Source organism: Pithys albifrons, chromosome 20, assembly GCF_047495875.1.
Source record: "Pithys albifrons albifrons isolate INPA30051 chromosome 20, PitAlb_v1, whole genome shotgun sequence".
Lineage (NCBI taxonomy): Eukaryota > Metazoa > Chordata > Aves > Passeriformes > Thamnophilidae > Pithys > Pithys albifrons.
In genome coordinates this window covers 11,310,709-11,327,495 of record NC_092477.1, presented here as the reverse complement: position 1 = coordinate 11,327,495, position 16,787 = coordinate 11,310,709, and the positions used below count along the sequence as shown (strand labels likewise).

Genomic DNA, 16,787 nt, shown 5'->3' with positions numbered 1-16,787 from the left:
GACCCAGCTGTATTTTTGGCTTCATTAGGCCGTGCTTAAGGTGAAACGTTGGCATTTTCCTCTAAAGTGTGTCCTTCATCCCAGAGGCAGCCCCAGCTGGGGCTCATGGAAGCCCCACGCCACCAGAGTATATGGGAGGATGGAGCAATATACTTGGTGTGCTCAGAGTGCCTGGCCTGGCTGCATGGGGGTCAGGAGAAGGAGCTTCCATGGAGCAGGGAAACCTGCCAAGAGCCAGGGCCCTTCCCCACCTCCCGTCACGTCCACCCCCGTGTCTGCCGTTGGGTCCCAGGGTCTGTGTGCCACCCTTGCCCCCCCCCAGCATTGCCACCCCTTGTCCCTGTCTCGCTGTAAGGCTGAGCACTGGGATGGTCAAGGCTCTCCAGTGGTTCCAGGGACCGGCTGGACCTGGGGCTGGGCACCCTGGTGTAGGTCAGGGGTCCCACACAGCGCCTCCCTGAGGGTGGTCCCATCTGCAGCACCTTCTGTGGTCCCAGAGGTGCCAGGGATGTGTCTGAACAGCAAAACAAGGGTGTGGTGTCCCCCTGCAAGTGCTGCTGTGTGTGGTACCTGCACAGTCCAGCCATGGGGATGCCCTGGGGCCCATCTGGATGTGCCTGGCAAAGGCAGCTCAGGAGGAACCCGTTTGCATCCCTGTGCTGGGTGGCTGTGGGGCTGGAGCTGCTGTGGCTCATCTCCCAGCTGGAGGGAAGCCCCAGGGCAAAGGTCTCACCCCAGTGCTGAGGCTGAAGAGCAGCTGAGCCACCCCCTGTGCCACTGGCACTGCTGTGGCAGGACACTGGCTGTGCCCACTGTGGGGCAGGGCAGCCTTTGATGGGGGATCCCCCTACCCCAAGGACAGGGTGGTGGGAGCAGCAGGACAGGAGCAGCCCCCAGACTGGTGTTAGTGCCCATCCCAGTGGCCACATCCCAGTCCTGCTGCCCCCACACCGAGCTCTGTTCTGTGGGTTCACCAAACACCTGCTGTGCTCCAACACTCACAGGGGCCTTTCCAAAAGTCTGGAGAGGCATTCCAGTGCCAAGCCTTGCAGTGGGCTGGTGTCCTGCCGTGCTCCTCACGCTGCCCCAGCATCCATCTGTCCATCCCTCTCCATGCTGTCCATCCACACCCCCTCACCCCTCTGGGAACGGTGTTACCTGTCGCAGCTCCCCCTCCCTGCAGCCTTTCCCCCCATCCATTCCACCATGATCTTGTTCTTGGCTATTTCGGGAAGTGCAAAGGCCCCCTCTGGCATGGTGGGTGCCCGTGGGTGCAGCTCTTGGTGGCCCTGAGCCCCCCCAGGAGGTCTCTGTGCTTTAGAGCCGTCCCCAAACGGCATTGGCAGCTCTGAAATTACACAGAGGCAATTCCCCCTGGGCAGGGGGAAGGAGCACTCCTTGAATTAATCCTGGTGCTGGATTGATGCCAAATTGTCTGGCTGAAGAAGGGCAGAGGTGGGCAGAGCTCGGGCAGCCCTGGGGGGGGTTTGGCTGCCCTGCCCCAGGGGTTGGACTTGTGCTGTACCTGACGCAGCAGGACTAACCTGTTCCCTCTTTTGCACTGAACCAAGGTAAGACATCTCACTTTATTCTGGGGGGGAGTGGGGACTTGGAAGAGTTACCTCTGCCAGTCCCCCGGGCCGTGCTGGGGCAGGGGAGAGGCTGGGGCTGCACGAAGGGAGGTGGCAGTGATGGCCTTTGCCAATGCCATTGCCCTCGGCTTTTCCCAGTGAAGGGAGCAAGGGCCAGGACAGGGTTGGCAGCATGTCTGTTGGGGTGTCTGTCCTGTCGGGGTGTCCCTCCCTCACCAGTCCTTTCCTTTCCCTTCCTCTCACAGATGAGATGAATGACCACCAGAACACCCTGTCCTACGTCCTGATCAATCCTCCCCCGGACACGCGGCTGGAGCTCAATGACATCGTGTAGGTGTTGCCCCCACCCCCCTGTGGGCTCCTTGTGCCCCCAGACTCACCCCAGGGCCCTGGGCTCCCCCCTATTGCATTGCTTTCCATTTCTCATAAACACACACAGGTTTTGGCTCCTTCCCAGGGCCCAAACTGCTCCAACCCCATCTTTGTTCTGATGGGCAATCACAGAATCAGAGAATCAATTGGGCTGGAAAAGACCTCCGAGATCATCAAGTCCAACCCTTGGGCCAACTCCAGTCCCTTTACCAGATCATGGCACTCAGTGCCACGGCCAAGCTCAGTTGAAAAACCTCCAGGAATGGGGAATCCACCCCCTCTCTGGGCAGCCCATTGGAGCTTTTCCCTTGGCTTTTGCCACTGTGCAGCTCCAGGAGGAATAACTCCTGTTTATTGGTTGTATTATTTTATGGCATTTATTTTAACATCTGTTGGTATTTAACACCTGTTATTTTAGCATGCCATGCTCTGCAAGCAGCAGCCCCCAGCACAGCACCGTGGGGCATGTCCTGACCTCAGGGCTGGGCCAGATCCCAGTTCCAGGGTCACACAACTCCCTCCTGAAACTGGAGACTTGGCATTTCCAGCAGTGTGACCAGGCCGTGTCCTGCAGGTACCTGATCCGCTCCGACCCGCTCGCCCACGTGGCCAACGACGGCCACAGCCGCAAGAGCAGCTGCAGCAACAAGCTGGGCTCCAGCAACCCTGAAACACGGGATGAGACCCAGCTGTGAGCAGCCCCGTGCCCAGAGCCCCTGCCAGGGCCCAGGACAGGCGCTGGAGAGCAGCACGGGCAGCCGGGGGGCACGGCGGCGGCGGGGGCTGCCCGTGGGGACCCCCAAGAGAGGCCAAGCCCAGCCTGGCTCTGCACCGTGGGAGGGACACCCAGAGCCCCAGGAGAGGCTGGACAGCTGGACAGACCCACGGCTGGGCACACTCACGGCTGGGCAGACCCACAGCTGGACAGCCCACGGCTGGACAGACCCACAGCTGGGCACACTCACAGCTGGGCAGACCCACGGCTGGACAGACCCACAGCTGGACAGACCCACAGTTGGACAGACTCACTGCCAGACAGAGCCACAGCTGGACAGACCCGTGTCTGGTGGCCACGTGCCCTGTGGATTTTAACCTTTTCTACGGATACCGCAGCTCGTGAGGAGCCCTCGCTGTGCCAGGGGGGCGTGGCCGAACAGGGCTGTGTCTGGTGCCACCTCACACGGTGCAGGTTGGTTGTGTTTGATGGGGCTGGTCAACACGAGAGCAAAACTGAACCAAAATCCTTCCCCTCCTTCATCAGGCGTCACCCAGGGTTGCCAAACTCCTGCTCTTTCACCCAACTCATGTTCTTTGCGCTCTGTTGGGTTTCTGTTGGGGTGTCCGTGTGAGGAGGGCTCAGAGCTGGGCTGGGTGTGGGGATGGACCTGCTGGTGCCATGGGATGGATGGGCTGGGGCAGTGCAGCCCCCATTGGTGCCAGGGCAGGGGCTGCTCTGCCCCCAGCATGTTGTGGCATCTCACAAACCAAAACTCGCCAAGCCCAGGTGACCAAACACCGTGGCATTCCCATGGCAGTGCCTCCTGGCACACGTGCCCAGCTCCAGCCTGAGCCCTGGCTGCGGGCACGGTGCCCCTGGGATTGTGTCCCCCACTGCTGCTGCTGCCAGGGGGTTTGGGGACCCTCGTGCTGGGGGTGGGATGGGGCAGATCACTGGCTGGGGTGGTTTGATGTCTCAGCTCAGCCCCTTCCCCTCCATCCAGGAGCAGTTTGGGGTCCAACCCCAACAATATCCCGGTCCCAGCTCCTTGTCCTTTCCCTCCCCGTGGTCATGGATCGGTATCAGTGTTAAGGCAGCGGGTTCTGCCTGTGCCCCCCACCCCCCAGGGCCCCCTGGCAGCTCCAGCCACCCTGTTTGTCCCTTTGTCCCCCCTCCCTGTGGCTTTGCCTGCAGCAGAGGTGCATGAGCATCCAGCACCCACGGGGACTGGGCAGCAGCAGAAACACCACAGGCATTTTCCATCTCTTTTTGCACATGTAGAAACTGTTTATTTGCCTGCCAAGCAACCACCCAAGGCAAGGGTAACTTTTGTGTTCATATCTTAAAACTCCACTGTGTTTGGTTGGGTTTTTTCTTAACCAGAAGCCTGGAAAGCACAACATCACCATGAAATCCCCTCTGAGCTGTTCATTGCCATTAACACCCCCTGGCTGCTCCCCAGGACACCCCAATAAATGTTTACAGAAAAGAAGCCAAAACCTGTTTAAAATGATGGTTTTAAACAGCTGGGGAGATGCCCCAGCCCATGGGGATGTGCTGCCCATCCTGCCCCTGGCACTAGAGGAGAGCTGGGGATGTCCTGTGCCAAGGTAGGACCTTCAGAAGGTGCCTGGGTGGGGTTTGGGGTCCTCTTTTTATTCTTTTTATTCTTATTTTCTCCTGAGGTGCTGGGCAGGAGGCCCTGGGAGATGCCACATCTCAGATCCCTCAGAGAGGGAAAGCAGCGAGTCCAACCCTCCAACCCACTGAGCTTTTGGAGCAAACAGAACTGTCTCTGATGCTTTTTTGAGTTGTTTTATTGGGATTTTTTACTCTTTTTTTCAATTATTAATTGTTTATCTATTTGGTTAAGGCAGATCCATGTTTTATTTATTTTGTTTGTAACTTCACAGGCCAAATCTGTCATTTCAGACGAAGAAAAAGAAGTTGTAGGTTAAAAAGTGGGTGGGGTTGAAGTACTGAAACACACACGTTGGCTCTGTGTTAATTTAAAGCCTCAAGATGCTCAGATGCCCCCAAAAATGATGCTCAGATCCCCCCAAAAATGATGTTCAGATCCCCCCAAAAATGATGCTCAGATCCCCCCAAAAATGATGCTCAGATCCCCCCCAAATGCCTCATCAAGCATTAATTCATTTAATTGTCTACATCTGAGACAGGGCATTTTCCAAACTCCACATTTCCATGGGAGAGTTGAACAAAGCAAATATTACAAGTTAAAAAAAAACCCCACCAAAAATAATATCAAAGCTGTGACTATCTGCACCTGTTCACTCAGAATATACAATTTTTAAGGTTTTATTTTTGTTTGATTGGCTGCTGGGCTGCAGGATGGGCTGAGCACAGTGGTGGTGGGTGCAGAGAAGCAAAACCAGCTCCTCAGTTCAACCCTCTTTTTCAAGACACTTGAATTCCTTAAACCCCTTAAATGACTTTTATTTTCCCAGCCAGCTCAGCCCTTGGCCCAGTCTGTGCTCCAGAGGCTCCACCACAGGGTTGGGTCCCTCCCCTTCCTCCCTGGGCACACACTGGACCCTCAATTCCAGCAGAGAATCAGCCTGAGAGGAAACCACGACCCCAAAGGACTGAAGAGCCTCCGTGGGTTGTGGTGCCACCAAAACTCCCTCGATATTCCCAAGTTCTGATGCTGTTCCTGCACAAATCCCTGCCCATCCCACACATTCTTTGCAGGGTGTGCATTCCCAGCCAAACTCCCCGTGGGATGGAGCAACAGATATTCCTGTAGATATTCCCCTGTGGGCAGGGCAAGCCTCAGAACCAAGGGGTCCTTTTTTAATTCTTTAGCCTCAGTTACAAGACTAATGTAAAAAACAGAAGCTTTTTATTTTTCTAATGGTCCTGGAAACGTCAGAGCAGCAACAGGAGCCGTTTCTGCTGCCAAAGGGCTGTTGGCAGAGGAGCTCAAGGACCTTCCAGGGGTGCTTTTGTTGCTTCCAACCTCTTGGAAAATCCTGATTTTCTGAAGGGAATAGTTGTGTTCCAGTGCAGGGCCAGGCCAGGCCCTGGGAGAGGCAGAGCCAAGGACAGGTGGGATAATTTGGGCTTTTCCAGCATGTTCTGTGGCCACTGACGTTTGAGTCTCCGTATGGACTAAACCCACCCACCCTGCATTAAACAACTAGTACCAGTATATTTATTTCCTGTTATCCCCTTTTTTTATTTAACCTCTCTAGAAATGCTGTTTGCATTCCAAGGTCAGCTCCTGCATGGATTTTCAGCAGCAACAGCAGGGGAAACTCCCACCTTTCCTCTGGGAGCCGCTCCGGGCCGGGGCCAAGGGGAGAGGGTTTTGTACAACTCCTGTGAAGATGCTTCACATTTCTGTAAAGATAATGAGAATAAAAGAGCTGCATGCAGCAACAGGGAGCTGCTGTCTGAGGGGTTTTTTCTGGGGGCAAAGGTGTGGTTTGAAATCCAGGGCTTTAAATGAGGCTCAAATCGGATTTTCCGAGTCTGGGACACGGGAAAAGTTTGTTTTTTAATCCCAGTTTTTAAAGGTCTTTGTGTCTGGGTGGATAAAGATTGTCTGGTGGGGTGGAGTAGCATTTAAAGAAAATGTAATTCATTTATTTCATCCTTATTTTCTATGATTTAATACATGAATTGAGGTTTGTGGGTGTTTAACTAAGGGGTTTTGCTGCTCAGGATTCAATGGATGTTCTTCCACCTCTCAACACTTGCAGATTTTTCACTGACTCACCAGTTTCCAAGATTTCCAGGGAAAAAAAAAGCCATTTCTAAACATGCTCCACCCCTACCTGGAGGTTTTAACTTGGACATCAAAGGCAGGTAAGCAGGGAGTGGTTTTATGAAGCTTTTAAAGGAAATATTGTAATTATTCATTTCAAGTCACACAGAGGGGCACAAAAAACATCCCTAAACAGGAAGATAATTCTGGGGTTAACAGAGAAATAAATAAAATAAAATAAAAATAAAAATAAATAAATAAAATAAAAATAAAATAAATTCACCTTAATTATTGGCTTTAAACAGGACCAATCTGGCCATGGAGAAGAAATTCCTCTTTTCCAGGAGAGGAAAATGACAACAATTCCACCCCAAAGGGGATTTTAACACCCCAAAGAGCAGCTCCTGAGGTGTAAAAACCAGCCCAGGCTGCAGGAGGAGCTTCTCAGCAGTGGGTCCCTCATCCTGCTGCATCTTTGGCTCTTGTTTCACCTTCCACAGCACCAGGAAAAGAAGAGGAAATAGCCCTGAAAAATGAACCAAAATGCATTTCAAACTTTGCCCAAGTTGAACAAAAAACAGCTTTTAACACTGAAAATTCTTGTAGGAGAGAAAAAATAATCCCAGAGCACTAAAATAGACATTAAAAGTGACGGTGCTGACGTGGCTGGAAAATAAAAACAAACCCATGGAGGATTTCTTTATTTTGCTGTAAATTCAGGTTTTATAGTTATTCCCTGGAAGACAAAGGGTGGAAAGAAAGGGGTTGGTCTTTGGTAAGATTTCCATGTAATGCCACAGTAACTCTGGGAGGTTTATTTGCTTCCAACCCTCCCTTCAAGTGCCTCATTTGAACAGGACCAAGTGCTGTATATTGAATTTTTAATCCTCCCTGCTGCACTCCTCAGTTTAAGGCACAATAAATCTGTTATTCCTGAGCAGGTTCAGAGGGATGGATCAGAAAGCTGTGACAGGAGCAGGATGAAAGCACATTTCTGTTTAGCACAGAGAAGTAAATAAATTCAGTAAATAAATTCTGGTAAGTTTACAACAGGAATGTTGAGTGTTGAGGGAAGGACAGAAAATGAGTCTGGAATTTATCCTGATGCCACCTGGACTCTGTTTGACATAATTCAATTATATTTAATACAATTGCAGCTACTGAACTGTATTTCTGTCCCTCATTCTCTCCAAACATTGAGTGACTCTGTCTGGGGACAAGGACAGGATTGGGGATCAATTATGAGCTGGAAAAATAAAACTAAAATCAACATTTTAAGGAATCTTTTCAGTGAATTTGGCCTTTACCCAGAAGGGACAAGGAATGTTCTGTAAAGGTTTTTTACACTTACCAGAAACACAGACAAAACCTCCCCCAAAATATTTCCCAGATTTCTTCAGTTCTGCAGCAGAAATGGCCCAAAATGCCTCCAAAATCTTCTTTCTGGAGGGACGTCCTTGGAGAGCCCCAGAACAGCCTCACCCAGAGGCTGAACTGGCAGCTTGGGCACATCCTGGCACCAAACCTGCTGCCAAACCCACACCATGGGACTGCCCCCACCCCCAGCACCTCCCGGAATTAATGACCTAATTAACTGCAGGTTAATTGGCTAAGCAGGGCATGGATAATGGACTGGTCCATTCCAGGTGTGGGCAGCAGGTCCCCAATTCCAGAGGGAAAATGACACACCTTTAAATTAAATAAAATCCAAAGTGAGGGGGCTTGGAGTGTCCTGGCACTGCTCCAGGGACCAGTTTTTTGGGGGGAAAAACCAAATAAAAAGGAAAATTGAGTCCTGAGAACTCACTCATGTTATTTTTACTTCAAACTACAGCCCCAAACTGGTTGTAGGAAGGGGAAGCTCCAGATTTCTGCACTCAATTCCTCTGTGCAGGGGGGAAAAAAGTCAGATTTATTTTCTTTGCACACTCAGCCTCTTTCCAAGCCCAAAGTAGCTTATGAAGGTCTTTAAAATCAGTCAATATTTTCCAAATTAAGATTCTTCCTGAACTCTTCCTCCACCAGAGCTGGATGGAAACGAGACAAGGACACGTTAACTACAAACACAAACAGCACATGGAACACACAGAGTGATGGATGAGAGCTGGACAAAAAGAAATTGCACTGAAAAAGCACTTTAAAGATGCACATTCTTGTATTTGTTACGTGAGAGAAACTGGTAGGAAAGTGAGAAGGGCAGAGACATTGGCACCATTCCCCCCTGGCAGCTCCTGGGCCACCTCATTAGTCCTACACATGATTTTCAGTCCTTAAAAGTGAAGGATTAAGCTTGAGGCCACTGAAACCACAGCCAGGAACCCTCTGTTATCACAGGTCCATAAATTCAGCCCCAAACCAACACTCACAGGGCTCTGAAGTCACAGCCCCACAACCACCTTTTCCTCTGGGCTGACACCAAACAGTTACATTTGGAATAATCCAAAACTAATTTAAGAAAATGCCTCACTCTCCCTTCCCCAGAACACTCTGCATTTGCCTCCACAAGGGGCAGTTCTCCCACATGCCACAAATTCTGTCCTGCTCCTTCAAACAAGTTTCTCTCTCCCTGTGCTCACACCACTGCAATTTATTCCTTGCCAAGGTAGTTCAGATTGATGGTTTTTTTCTGATAACTAAAACTCAGCACTAAAGTAAAACTCCAGATTGAATGTCAGGTAATTAAATCTCTCAGAAAATCACCAAAATTCTGTCCCTGACTACACAGATCAAACACCAGCAGCCAAATTTAAGAGCCTGAAAACTGATGAAATCAATCCCTAAGATGAAACAAATCCTTAAAGAACTTCCCAAATTTCTGAAAGGCTTTTGCTCCAGTCCTTGCTCACTGAAATCAGGGGCAGGAGAAACAAGGTCTGGTCAGAAATGATGGAGGTGAAGCTTTTCTGAGCAGAACCAGCACATCTTTAAAGCAGGTTAGTTCTCTGAGGGGATGGAGTGTCACACCAACAAAAGTACACATGAAATAAAAAGGAACTCAGTTAATGATTTTTATTAAATTTCAGTGTTTCATAAAATAAATATGGTTTATAATATCAAACAGTGAGAAATAAAGCACAAGCATGGAGAGCATGGTAACAAAAGTTCCACTCCTGACGGTGTTTAATACTCAGCACTTTAGAAACCATAAAGCCTTTCATTATTTACAAGCAGCAAACTATCCAACATCATTTACAAATTGCAGCAGCCTAGTCAGGGAGCACAGGAAGGGGAAAAACATGGACAGACCACACTGGAAGACCTTCACTTTGCCCTACCTACCCATGTATTCCACACCTAATTGCCACTATGTACAGAACTCTCCGGAATTCCTCTCCCTCAGGGGTCAGAATTACACTGGCTGAGCCCAGGGCCCACCTCGAGGATGGGGTGGGGCCTTTGCACCCCAGACAAACAGATTCAAGTAACACTTCAAATCAAAGTAAACATGTGCAAACCAAAGTCAGGACCTCCAGGACCCACAGGCAGGAGAGTCAAACCACAGAGGAGCAGATTAAATTAGGGAGTTGCTACAGGAACCTACTGGGAAACCAGCTGGGGCCAAGGATGAGACATGGAGGTGTTTAAAAAAACAAAAAAAGGAACTGCAAATGTACCCTGTTGCCACAGACAAAAATTTAATCTGCTGAAACACAAAGACTTTTAAGGTCATAACTCAAGATTTAATATTTCAACATGAAAAGAAATCCAAGCCATTCGACTTATTTGGGCTTTTGAAACAAATGCAAATGTCTCTGTTTAAAAACTGCTTTCAAATGAGAAAAACAAATCAATATATATTAATATATCACCCAAAATAAAAAACATAACACACTCTTCATTGTAGAGCATGCTGCTCATTCAGAATAAAGACAGGACAAAGAAAGTAGAATTACATTTCATGATGTAATAAAAACATTAAAATCTGTGATCATTAAGTGCACCATCGTACAGGAGTGGCGTGCTCAGAGTGGAAATGTTCTCTACCTACCAGAATCCACCTTTCTTAAAGCAAACAAACCCTTAGGACACGACCTGAAACTGAGATCAGCAATCACTGTGCTCCATTGCCTTGAGCTTCAGTCAGGCACATTCCAGCTATAGCACCTGTTATGCCTCTTCATGATTGTATTCCAGAGCTCTTTACACCTGTGAACAATTGTTTTGTTTTAGAAAAAGACTGGCTTTGCAATCCTTGCAATGCTTATTCTAAACAGATGCTGCAGGTAAACTCTGCTCTGAGCAGCACAAGGTGGGGCTTTTTCAGAAATCTGAGAGCTGGACTCACGTTGGCAGTAGATACAGTACAACAACTGGATGTATTAAACAGTTCCTTGAAAGAGTCTGAAAGGAGGATTTCCCTAAAGACTGTTTAAAAAACCAAAGCACACCCAAAGCACTTCACCCAAGATCTGTTCAATCCTTCCCCCCGAGTTTGGGGCTTGCCAACTTGTAAGAATAATGACAGGGAAAAGGAGGGGTGGGGAGGAGAGGGAAGAGAATTCAGTGATTCCCAATTTGTACCGATGAAAAGCTTCAAGTAAAAGGAAATCCACTTGTCAAAGATCTTGCTACATGCACAGTCCCTGGTCAGCTGCAAGCCACAGCAGTCAGAGCAGTGGGTGTAACAGCAGGTTGATCTTTCACAGAAAACACTGACAGTTCCTTCATCCTCAAGAACTTCCATCCACGGTCTCTGTTCCGAAGCTTCTTAAAAAATGGTGATGGTTCTGCACATCTCATACCAAACTGGAGGAAAATGGTAAACATGTCACCTGTGATGCCATCCCACGTGAGCAGCCCTCGTGCCCAGGGGCTGGCTGGGTGTCATTTCCGAGGCTGGCCCTTCTTTGGCACCGCGGGGCGCTTGGCCTGCCACAGGTGGTTGTGGATGGTCAGGGCGTCCACGCTCACTGACATGGTTTTGGCTGGGATCACGTTAAACTGTTTTCTGTCTGAGCTGTACTTATAGAGTTTGTCAATCATTTTCTTGGTGATGCTCTTGGGGCCTGTGCCAGTCAGCTTGTAGATCTCCTCCGTGTCGGGGTAGTAGCAGTAAAGTGCCCGGAACTGGCAGCCGGCGTCGCGGAACAGGATGATGTAGTGGTTGGCATCACATTTTTCCAGTTCCTGCATTAAAAATTCAAGGAAAATACCCACATTATGCCCAGCCTGAAGCTTTCACTGAGAGCTGAGTAGCTGTTTTCACTAACTCTGACTTTCAGTCCCTTTATAAACTTACTCTAAATACAGGATCGTGTTTTCCCAAAGCCCAAGTCAGAGGTAAAGGATCCTCAGTTCAGGCACAATTTAGGAAATGGAATTCGTACAACACACCAGTGAGGTGGCATAATTAGCATAATTAGCATTACAGACTTGATTGGGAGGGCATTACTCATGGCAATGTTTACCTCTAATATTGAATTCTTGTGTGGCTCATTCACTTTTCCAGCAAGACAGCAGTGAGAGATGGCATTGTGAATAATAGGCTTGTTGGACTTGCTGCTGGGTTCCTTAAATAATTTTGGACCTGTGGAAGACAAACAAGTCAGAATCATTCACCCCTGCATTTATGAACATTCACATTCTCATTCCAAGTGAAAAAAAACCTCATACTTTTCTAGAATGACTTTTAGAGATTCTAAACAGAACAAAGTACACCTGGCAACTTCTCACAAGTCACAGGGTGACCCATCAGACTCAGCACAGGTTTCCTGAGCTGGGATTCCCAAAAGCCCCCGAGTGAAGCAGAACAGGCACCTGTGTACTCTGCCACCGAGGCAATGGAGGATGCTGTGGAAGCGTTTTCCCAGTCTCTCTCTGTGTTCCTGCTGGGATTTCTGCTCAGGATGGGTAGGGACTCCATTGATTCCACTCTGGGGAGGAAATAAATGAGTAATATCTGCCAAGATTTGGGGGTTTGTCCCTCTAAGCTCAGACAAACTCAGCAGCTGCTGGCCCTGACTGGAACAGGCCATTCCCCCTCCTCCTCCCCAGGATCTCCCTGCGAGGTATCGAAGCAGAACTCTGACTGTTGGGGGAACACAAACCCAACCTGCAGCTCTGTCCATAACACTGGGCTTGGCAGCCACATAAAGCAGATGAAGCCCCCCATTCCTGTGTGCCCCTGTGCCAGTGAGCTGAGGCAAAGAGCCCAACACTGTTCCCCAGCCCAGCGAGTGGGCACAGCCTGTCTGTACCTCTGCGAGGGGGTGCCACCAGAGTGAACACTTTCAGGCTCAGTTGTTGCTGCTGAGGCCAAAGACAGACTGGAACCAGACTGAGCACTGCTCAGATTATCAGCTGGAAAACACAAGAGAAACTGTCAGACACATTTGGCTCCTGCACCTGGGCAGATGCTGAGAGCAGCCCCACCCAAGCCTTACGTGTGGAGGAGCACTTTGTCCCTGAATCGCTGTAAGATTCCTCACGATGCACCGACTTTGGCCTGGGTTTTTTGGGCTTTGTTTTGGGCTTGCCAAGCCCTTGCTCCTCCAAAATCTGCTGCTGTTTTTTCCTTAGATATTCTTGCTTGATAAGTTCTCTTCGAGCCTTCTCCTCTTCTTTCCGTATCCGGTCCTCCTCGGCTTTGCGACTGAAAGGCAAACACAAAGGTGTGTTCAACATGTGACAGGTTTTCTCAACTTCAAGACAGAAAGAAATGTTGGTTTTGAGGTGTCCTTACCGAGCTTCATCTCTCTTTTGCTCCACCTCAGCCTCCAGCTGCTGTTTCCTGAGCCGAGCCTCCTCGGCCTTGCGCTGCTGCTTCAGCAGGAACGCCGCGCGCTTCTTGGCCAGCTCGTCCTCTGCCTTCTGCTCATCCTGCAAAGCCCCAAGGGATGCAGAGGTTTAGGAACAGCAGACAACATGTGAAACTGGCCAGCAGGAGATTCCAGGGAGATTTGAGGAAAACATAAGCTGTGGCTTCTGGAAATCTTTACACTGAGTGTAAATCAGAACTTTGTGTTGCTGGAGAATTTAAGAGACAGTTTTAGTGTTCCCCCAAGTCTGTGAGGAGACAAAACAGGGTCTCATCTTACTCTGACTTGTTTAAACATCACAAAACCTTCCAGGACTGCAAAGTGCAATGAAAGTATCACGTGGGCCAGGATGGACAGCACAAATAAGCCCAGTGTGGAATCACAATCAGTCAATTTAATCACACTATAAAAAATCAAAGTCAAATTCACTGAGATTGAGGCAGCCCAGATTGACCTTCTTCAAAGTGAAACTTTAAAAAGTATCCTCATGTCAGCACATTTGGGGTATTGACAACAATCACTGCTAAGCACAAATTAAGCCACCAAATGCTCTGGGAGCAGTTCTGACTCCTGTGGAAGGAGCAAAAATGTTATTTAAAGAACATCCAACCCCACAATGTAAGAAATACCACTGTACTAAACCCACAACAGCTTAACAACAAACAACCCTTTCCCCAGGCCAGACCCAGGGGTGAACTTAGAATATTTATTTAAATTTAATACTTAATCATCATGAGCCCTATACATGACCATTACAGGACAAAAGCAAAAGCTGCATGAAAACCAGACATTTCTTCCACCAAAGATTGTAATTTTTCACTTAAAAGTAAATTCCCCATCAGAGCCTTTGACTTTTAGGCTGCTCAAAATCAGGGAAATGTTTACAACATGTTTTCTGTCTCTCAGACAGAAAAAGGAACTCAAGGAAAGAGAAGGAAATCAAGGTATTCCTGGTTCCCAGTAAAGTGAAAAAGCACCAGGATTTCATACATTAAATCAAAACCACCTTTTTCCACAAGTAATTGTTTTCCAATGCAGCTTTCTTATCTCCAGATGTGGCAGCCCACGTGTGCCGTGTTCCACCAGGAGACCAAAGTGGACACCAACAGTTCTAATGCTGGGTGAGAAACAGCAACCAAAGAGAGAAAGGCAATGCATTTACCTTGAAGAAAAAACCCACACCAGACTTCTGATCACCTTCACTAATCAGATCCGTGGAGCTATCCTGGTTCTCAAGTTCTCCTTCATCTGGAGCTTTTAAGTCAGACAAGTCTACTTCAATGAGGTTGGCCTTGCTCCTCAGTGGCTCATCCACTGGGACATTCTCCTTGCCCGAGCCATCGGAAGAATTCAGCCCCGTTTCCTTGAAGCTGGTATTGACCTCCTTGCTCATTTCAGACAGAATATTTGCATCTTTGGAGGTGGAGAGAACAAGTGCCCTCTGATTGCTCTCATCATGAAGTCTGTAGGTGTCAAAGAAACACTTCTCTTGAGAGCCATTTCCAAGGTCGGGACTCCCTTCCAGGCCCATCTCCGTGGGGGTCTTTGCCAAGCTGTTGGGTGGGAATGGTCTTAGATGGGGTAAGTTTTCTAGACTCGGTGTTGGGGTTTTAACACGTGCTGAGTTCTGCTGTCTGTCCTTAGGGACTTTCAGATCAGCTGGTCTTCCTGACCGAGGAGTCCTCCCCTGGCCAAACCGGGGGGGTTTACGCAGACTGTTCATTCCAGTTGGAGACAAGGGCTCAACAAAATGAATCGAAGGCTTTACCTTTTGGTCCTGAGAGTTACTTCTGGTTCCTGGAGATGGCACTGTTGGAGATTTCATCAGCAGCTCCTGTTGCTGGGAAATCTTTAAGATGGCCTGCTGGAGGGTACTGATTGTTTCATTCAGTTTCTCAATAGAAAGATCACATTCATTGATGTCCACCTCAGTCACGTTGTCTTCTAGGAGGGCGACAGAAATAATTTTACTCTTTTCCAAATCATGTAAAGCAGCAGAGTCTTTCGGTTTGTGTTGCTCAGCAAAAGCCAGGCTTTCCTGCATTTTAACTTTTGCCACCTCTTGAGAATCATTGAGCATTTCTTCTCTCTCCTCCTCTTTCCCAAGAAACTCCTCAGACTTGGAACCCAAAGAAACTTCATCTAAGTCTTCCCCGTTGTGCCGAGAATATTCTTTTGCAAAATGTTCTGGTTTGAGGGGCTGTGGGCCATCAGGAGACTTCCCTTTTTTCACAACATGCAGGAAAGCTGCCTTGCCCAGCTTTAGTCTCTGCCTTGCTGACAAGGCTTCCATCTTCTTCTTCTGAGCTTCTATCGCCCTGCGCTTCTCTTCCAGCTGCATGTGGAGCTGCACCAACTCAGAAGCCAAAAGGTTCACGTTGTCTCTGTTCTGCCTGCTGGGGCTTTGCTCTCGCTTTTGTTTCCACGTGGTCAGCGGTGCTGGGCAGCTTTCTGACCCATCTGGGGTGGTCTTCTGTGAGCTGCTGGTGCTGGACTTGGTTTCGTAGCTGTTGAGCCTCTGCAGTTTGCGCTCGGCGAAGCTGGTCATGCGGACGCTGCCGCTGGCCACGGACACGCTGCTCACCTGCGAGATGGTGCTCAGGCAGGGGCTGGAGCGCCCGCTGGCGTCGTCCTTGTCCTCGTGCTCCTTCACCTTCATGTCCTCCTGCAGCTTGGCAGATTCTTCCTCCCCAATGTACTTGGTGACTATGGGATGGTCATCTATGACCACCAAATCCTGCTCAGCGTCCTCCATGTCCAAGAGGTCCGACTCGGAGTCCTGTCTCACCATAGTCCAGGTGGTGTCCTGAACGTGCAAATTGAGTCCTTTCACATAACTTAGATTGACTTTACTCGTTACCTCATCATCAGATTTAGCAGCATGAAGAAAGAATCCTCCAGTGGATACATCCTGAGAGGAAGGATCTAAACTGCTACTAGCCAAAGGTCTGGAAGCTTCTAAACCTGCTTCCCCCAGGGCCACTGGATCTGCAGTACCAGGATCTGCAACCGGAGTGAAATCAGAGCTAGAAATGGGAGTAAAAGTCCTATTGAGGTCATGCTCACCATGACTGCTCGTCGCTCTCCTGCGGATCACAGGCAAGTGTCCTTCACTCAACCTCTTTGCCACAAAACTCCTTTGTTTGCCCTCCCCACACTCATCCTCCTTGTTGATGAGCTGCTTTTCCTTGGCTGGTTTCAGCACCGCAGGCATTAAGGGCTCCAGGTAGAAGCTCTCAGGTTTGCTGTCCCCAGTGTCACTGCTGGATTTTGGGGACCAGGCTGAGGCCACGATGCTGGGCACCCTGCCTGGTGTGCTCTGCACCTCAGGGTCGCCACGGGGGGGCCTTTCTTCAGACCTGATAATTGCAACGAGCTCCTCGTCCTCATCCTCCATCTCCACGTTGTTCAGCAAGCTCTTCCCGTTGGCTTTCACTGACGGGGGGTGGGGCTGGTTTTTGGGGGTCACATTGACAATGTTGGAGGCCAGACTGTCCTTGCTGATGGACCTGGCCAGGCTAATGCTGTCACCAGACCCAGGGTCCACATCAGTGCTGGCAGAATGATGAAGAGCAAATGGTGTTGGCTGAGACAGAGGCCTGGAAGAGATAAGAACA

The 16,787-nt window shown here is 49.3% G+C and overlaps 2 protein-coding genes across 14 annotated transcripts in view; one reads left to right on the top strand and one right to left on the bottom strand.

Moving 5' to 3' along the window:
- The window catches only part of KCNT1 (potassium sodium-activated channel subfamily T member 1), an 83,458-nt gene extending 77,368 nt beyond the window's left edge, over positions 1-6,090 (top strand). For all 11 annotated transcript variants that reach the window (XM_071574365.1, XM_071574366.1, XM_071574364.1 and 8 more), the window contains 2 exons: positions 1,838-1,922; positions 2,539-6,090. In XM_071574365.1, coding sequence (XP_071430466.1) covers positions 1,838-1,922; positions 2,539-2,659 — 206 coding nt within the window. In that variant the 3' untranslated portion in view covers positions 2,660-6,090. The remainder of the gene's footprint in view (positions 1-1,837; positions 1,923-2,538) is intronic.
- A 3,316-nt stretch (positions 6,091-9,406) lies between these two features.
- Positions 9,407-16,787, bottom strand: part of CAMSAP1 (calmodulin regulated spectrin associated protein 1) — a 30,967-nt gene continuing 23,586 nt past the window's right edge. For all 3 annotated transcript variants that reach the window (XM_071574600.1, XM_071574598.1, XM_071574599.1), the window contains 7 exons: positions 14,333-16,769; positions 13,095-13,231; positions 12,796-13,004; positions 12,610-12,712; positions 12,170-12,285; positions 11,821-11,939; positions 9,407-11,539 (listed from right to left, as the gene is read on the bottom strand). In XM_071574600.1, coding sequence (XP_071430701.1) covers positions 11,237-11,539; positions 11,821-11,939; positions 12,170-12,285; positions 12,610-12,712; positions 12,796-13,004; positions 13,095-13,231; positions 14,333-16,769 — 3,424 coding nt within the window. In that variant the 3' untranslated portion in view covers positions 9,407-11,236. The remainder of the gene's footprint in view (positions 11,540-11,820; positions 11,940-12,169; positions 12,286-12,609; positions 12,713-12,795; positions 13,005-13,094; positions 13,232-14,332; positions 16,770-16,787) is intronic.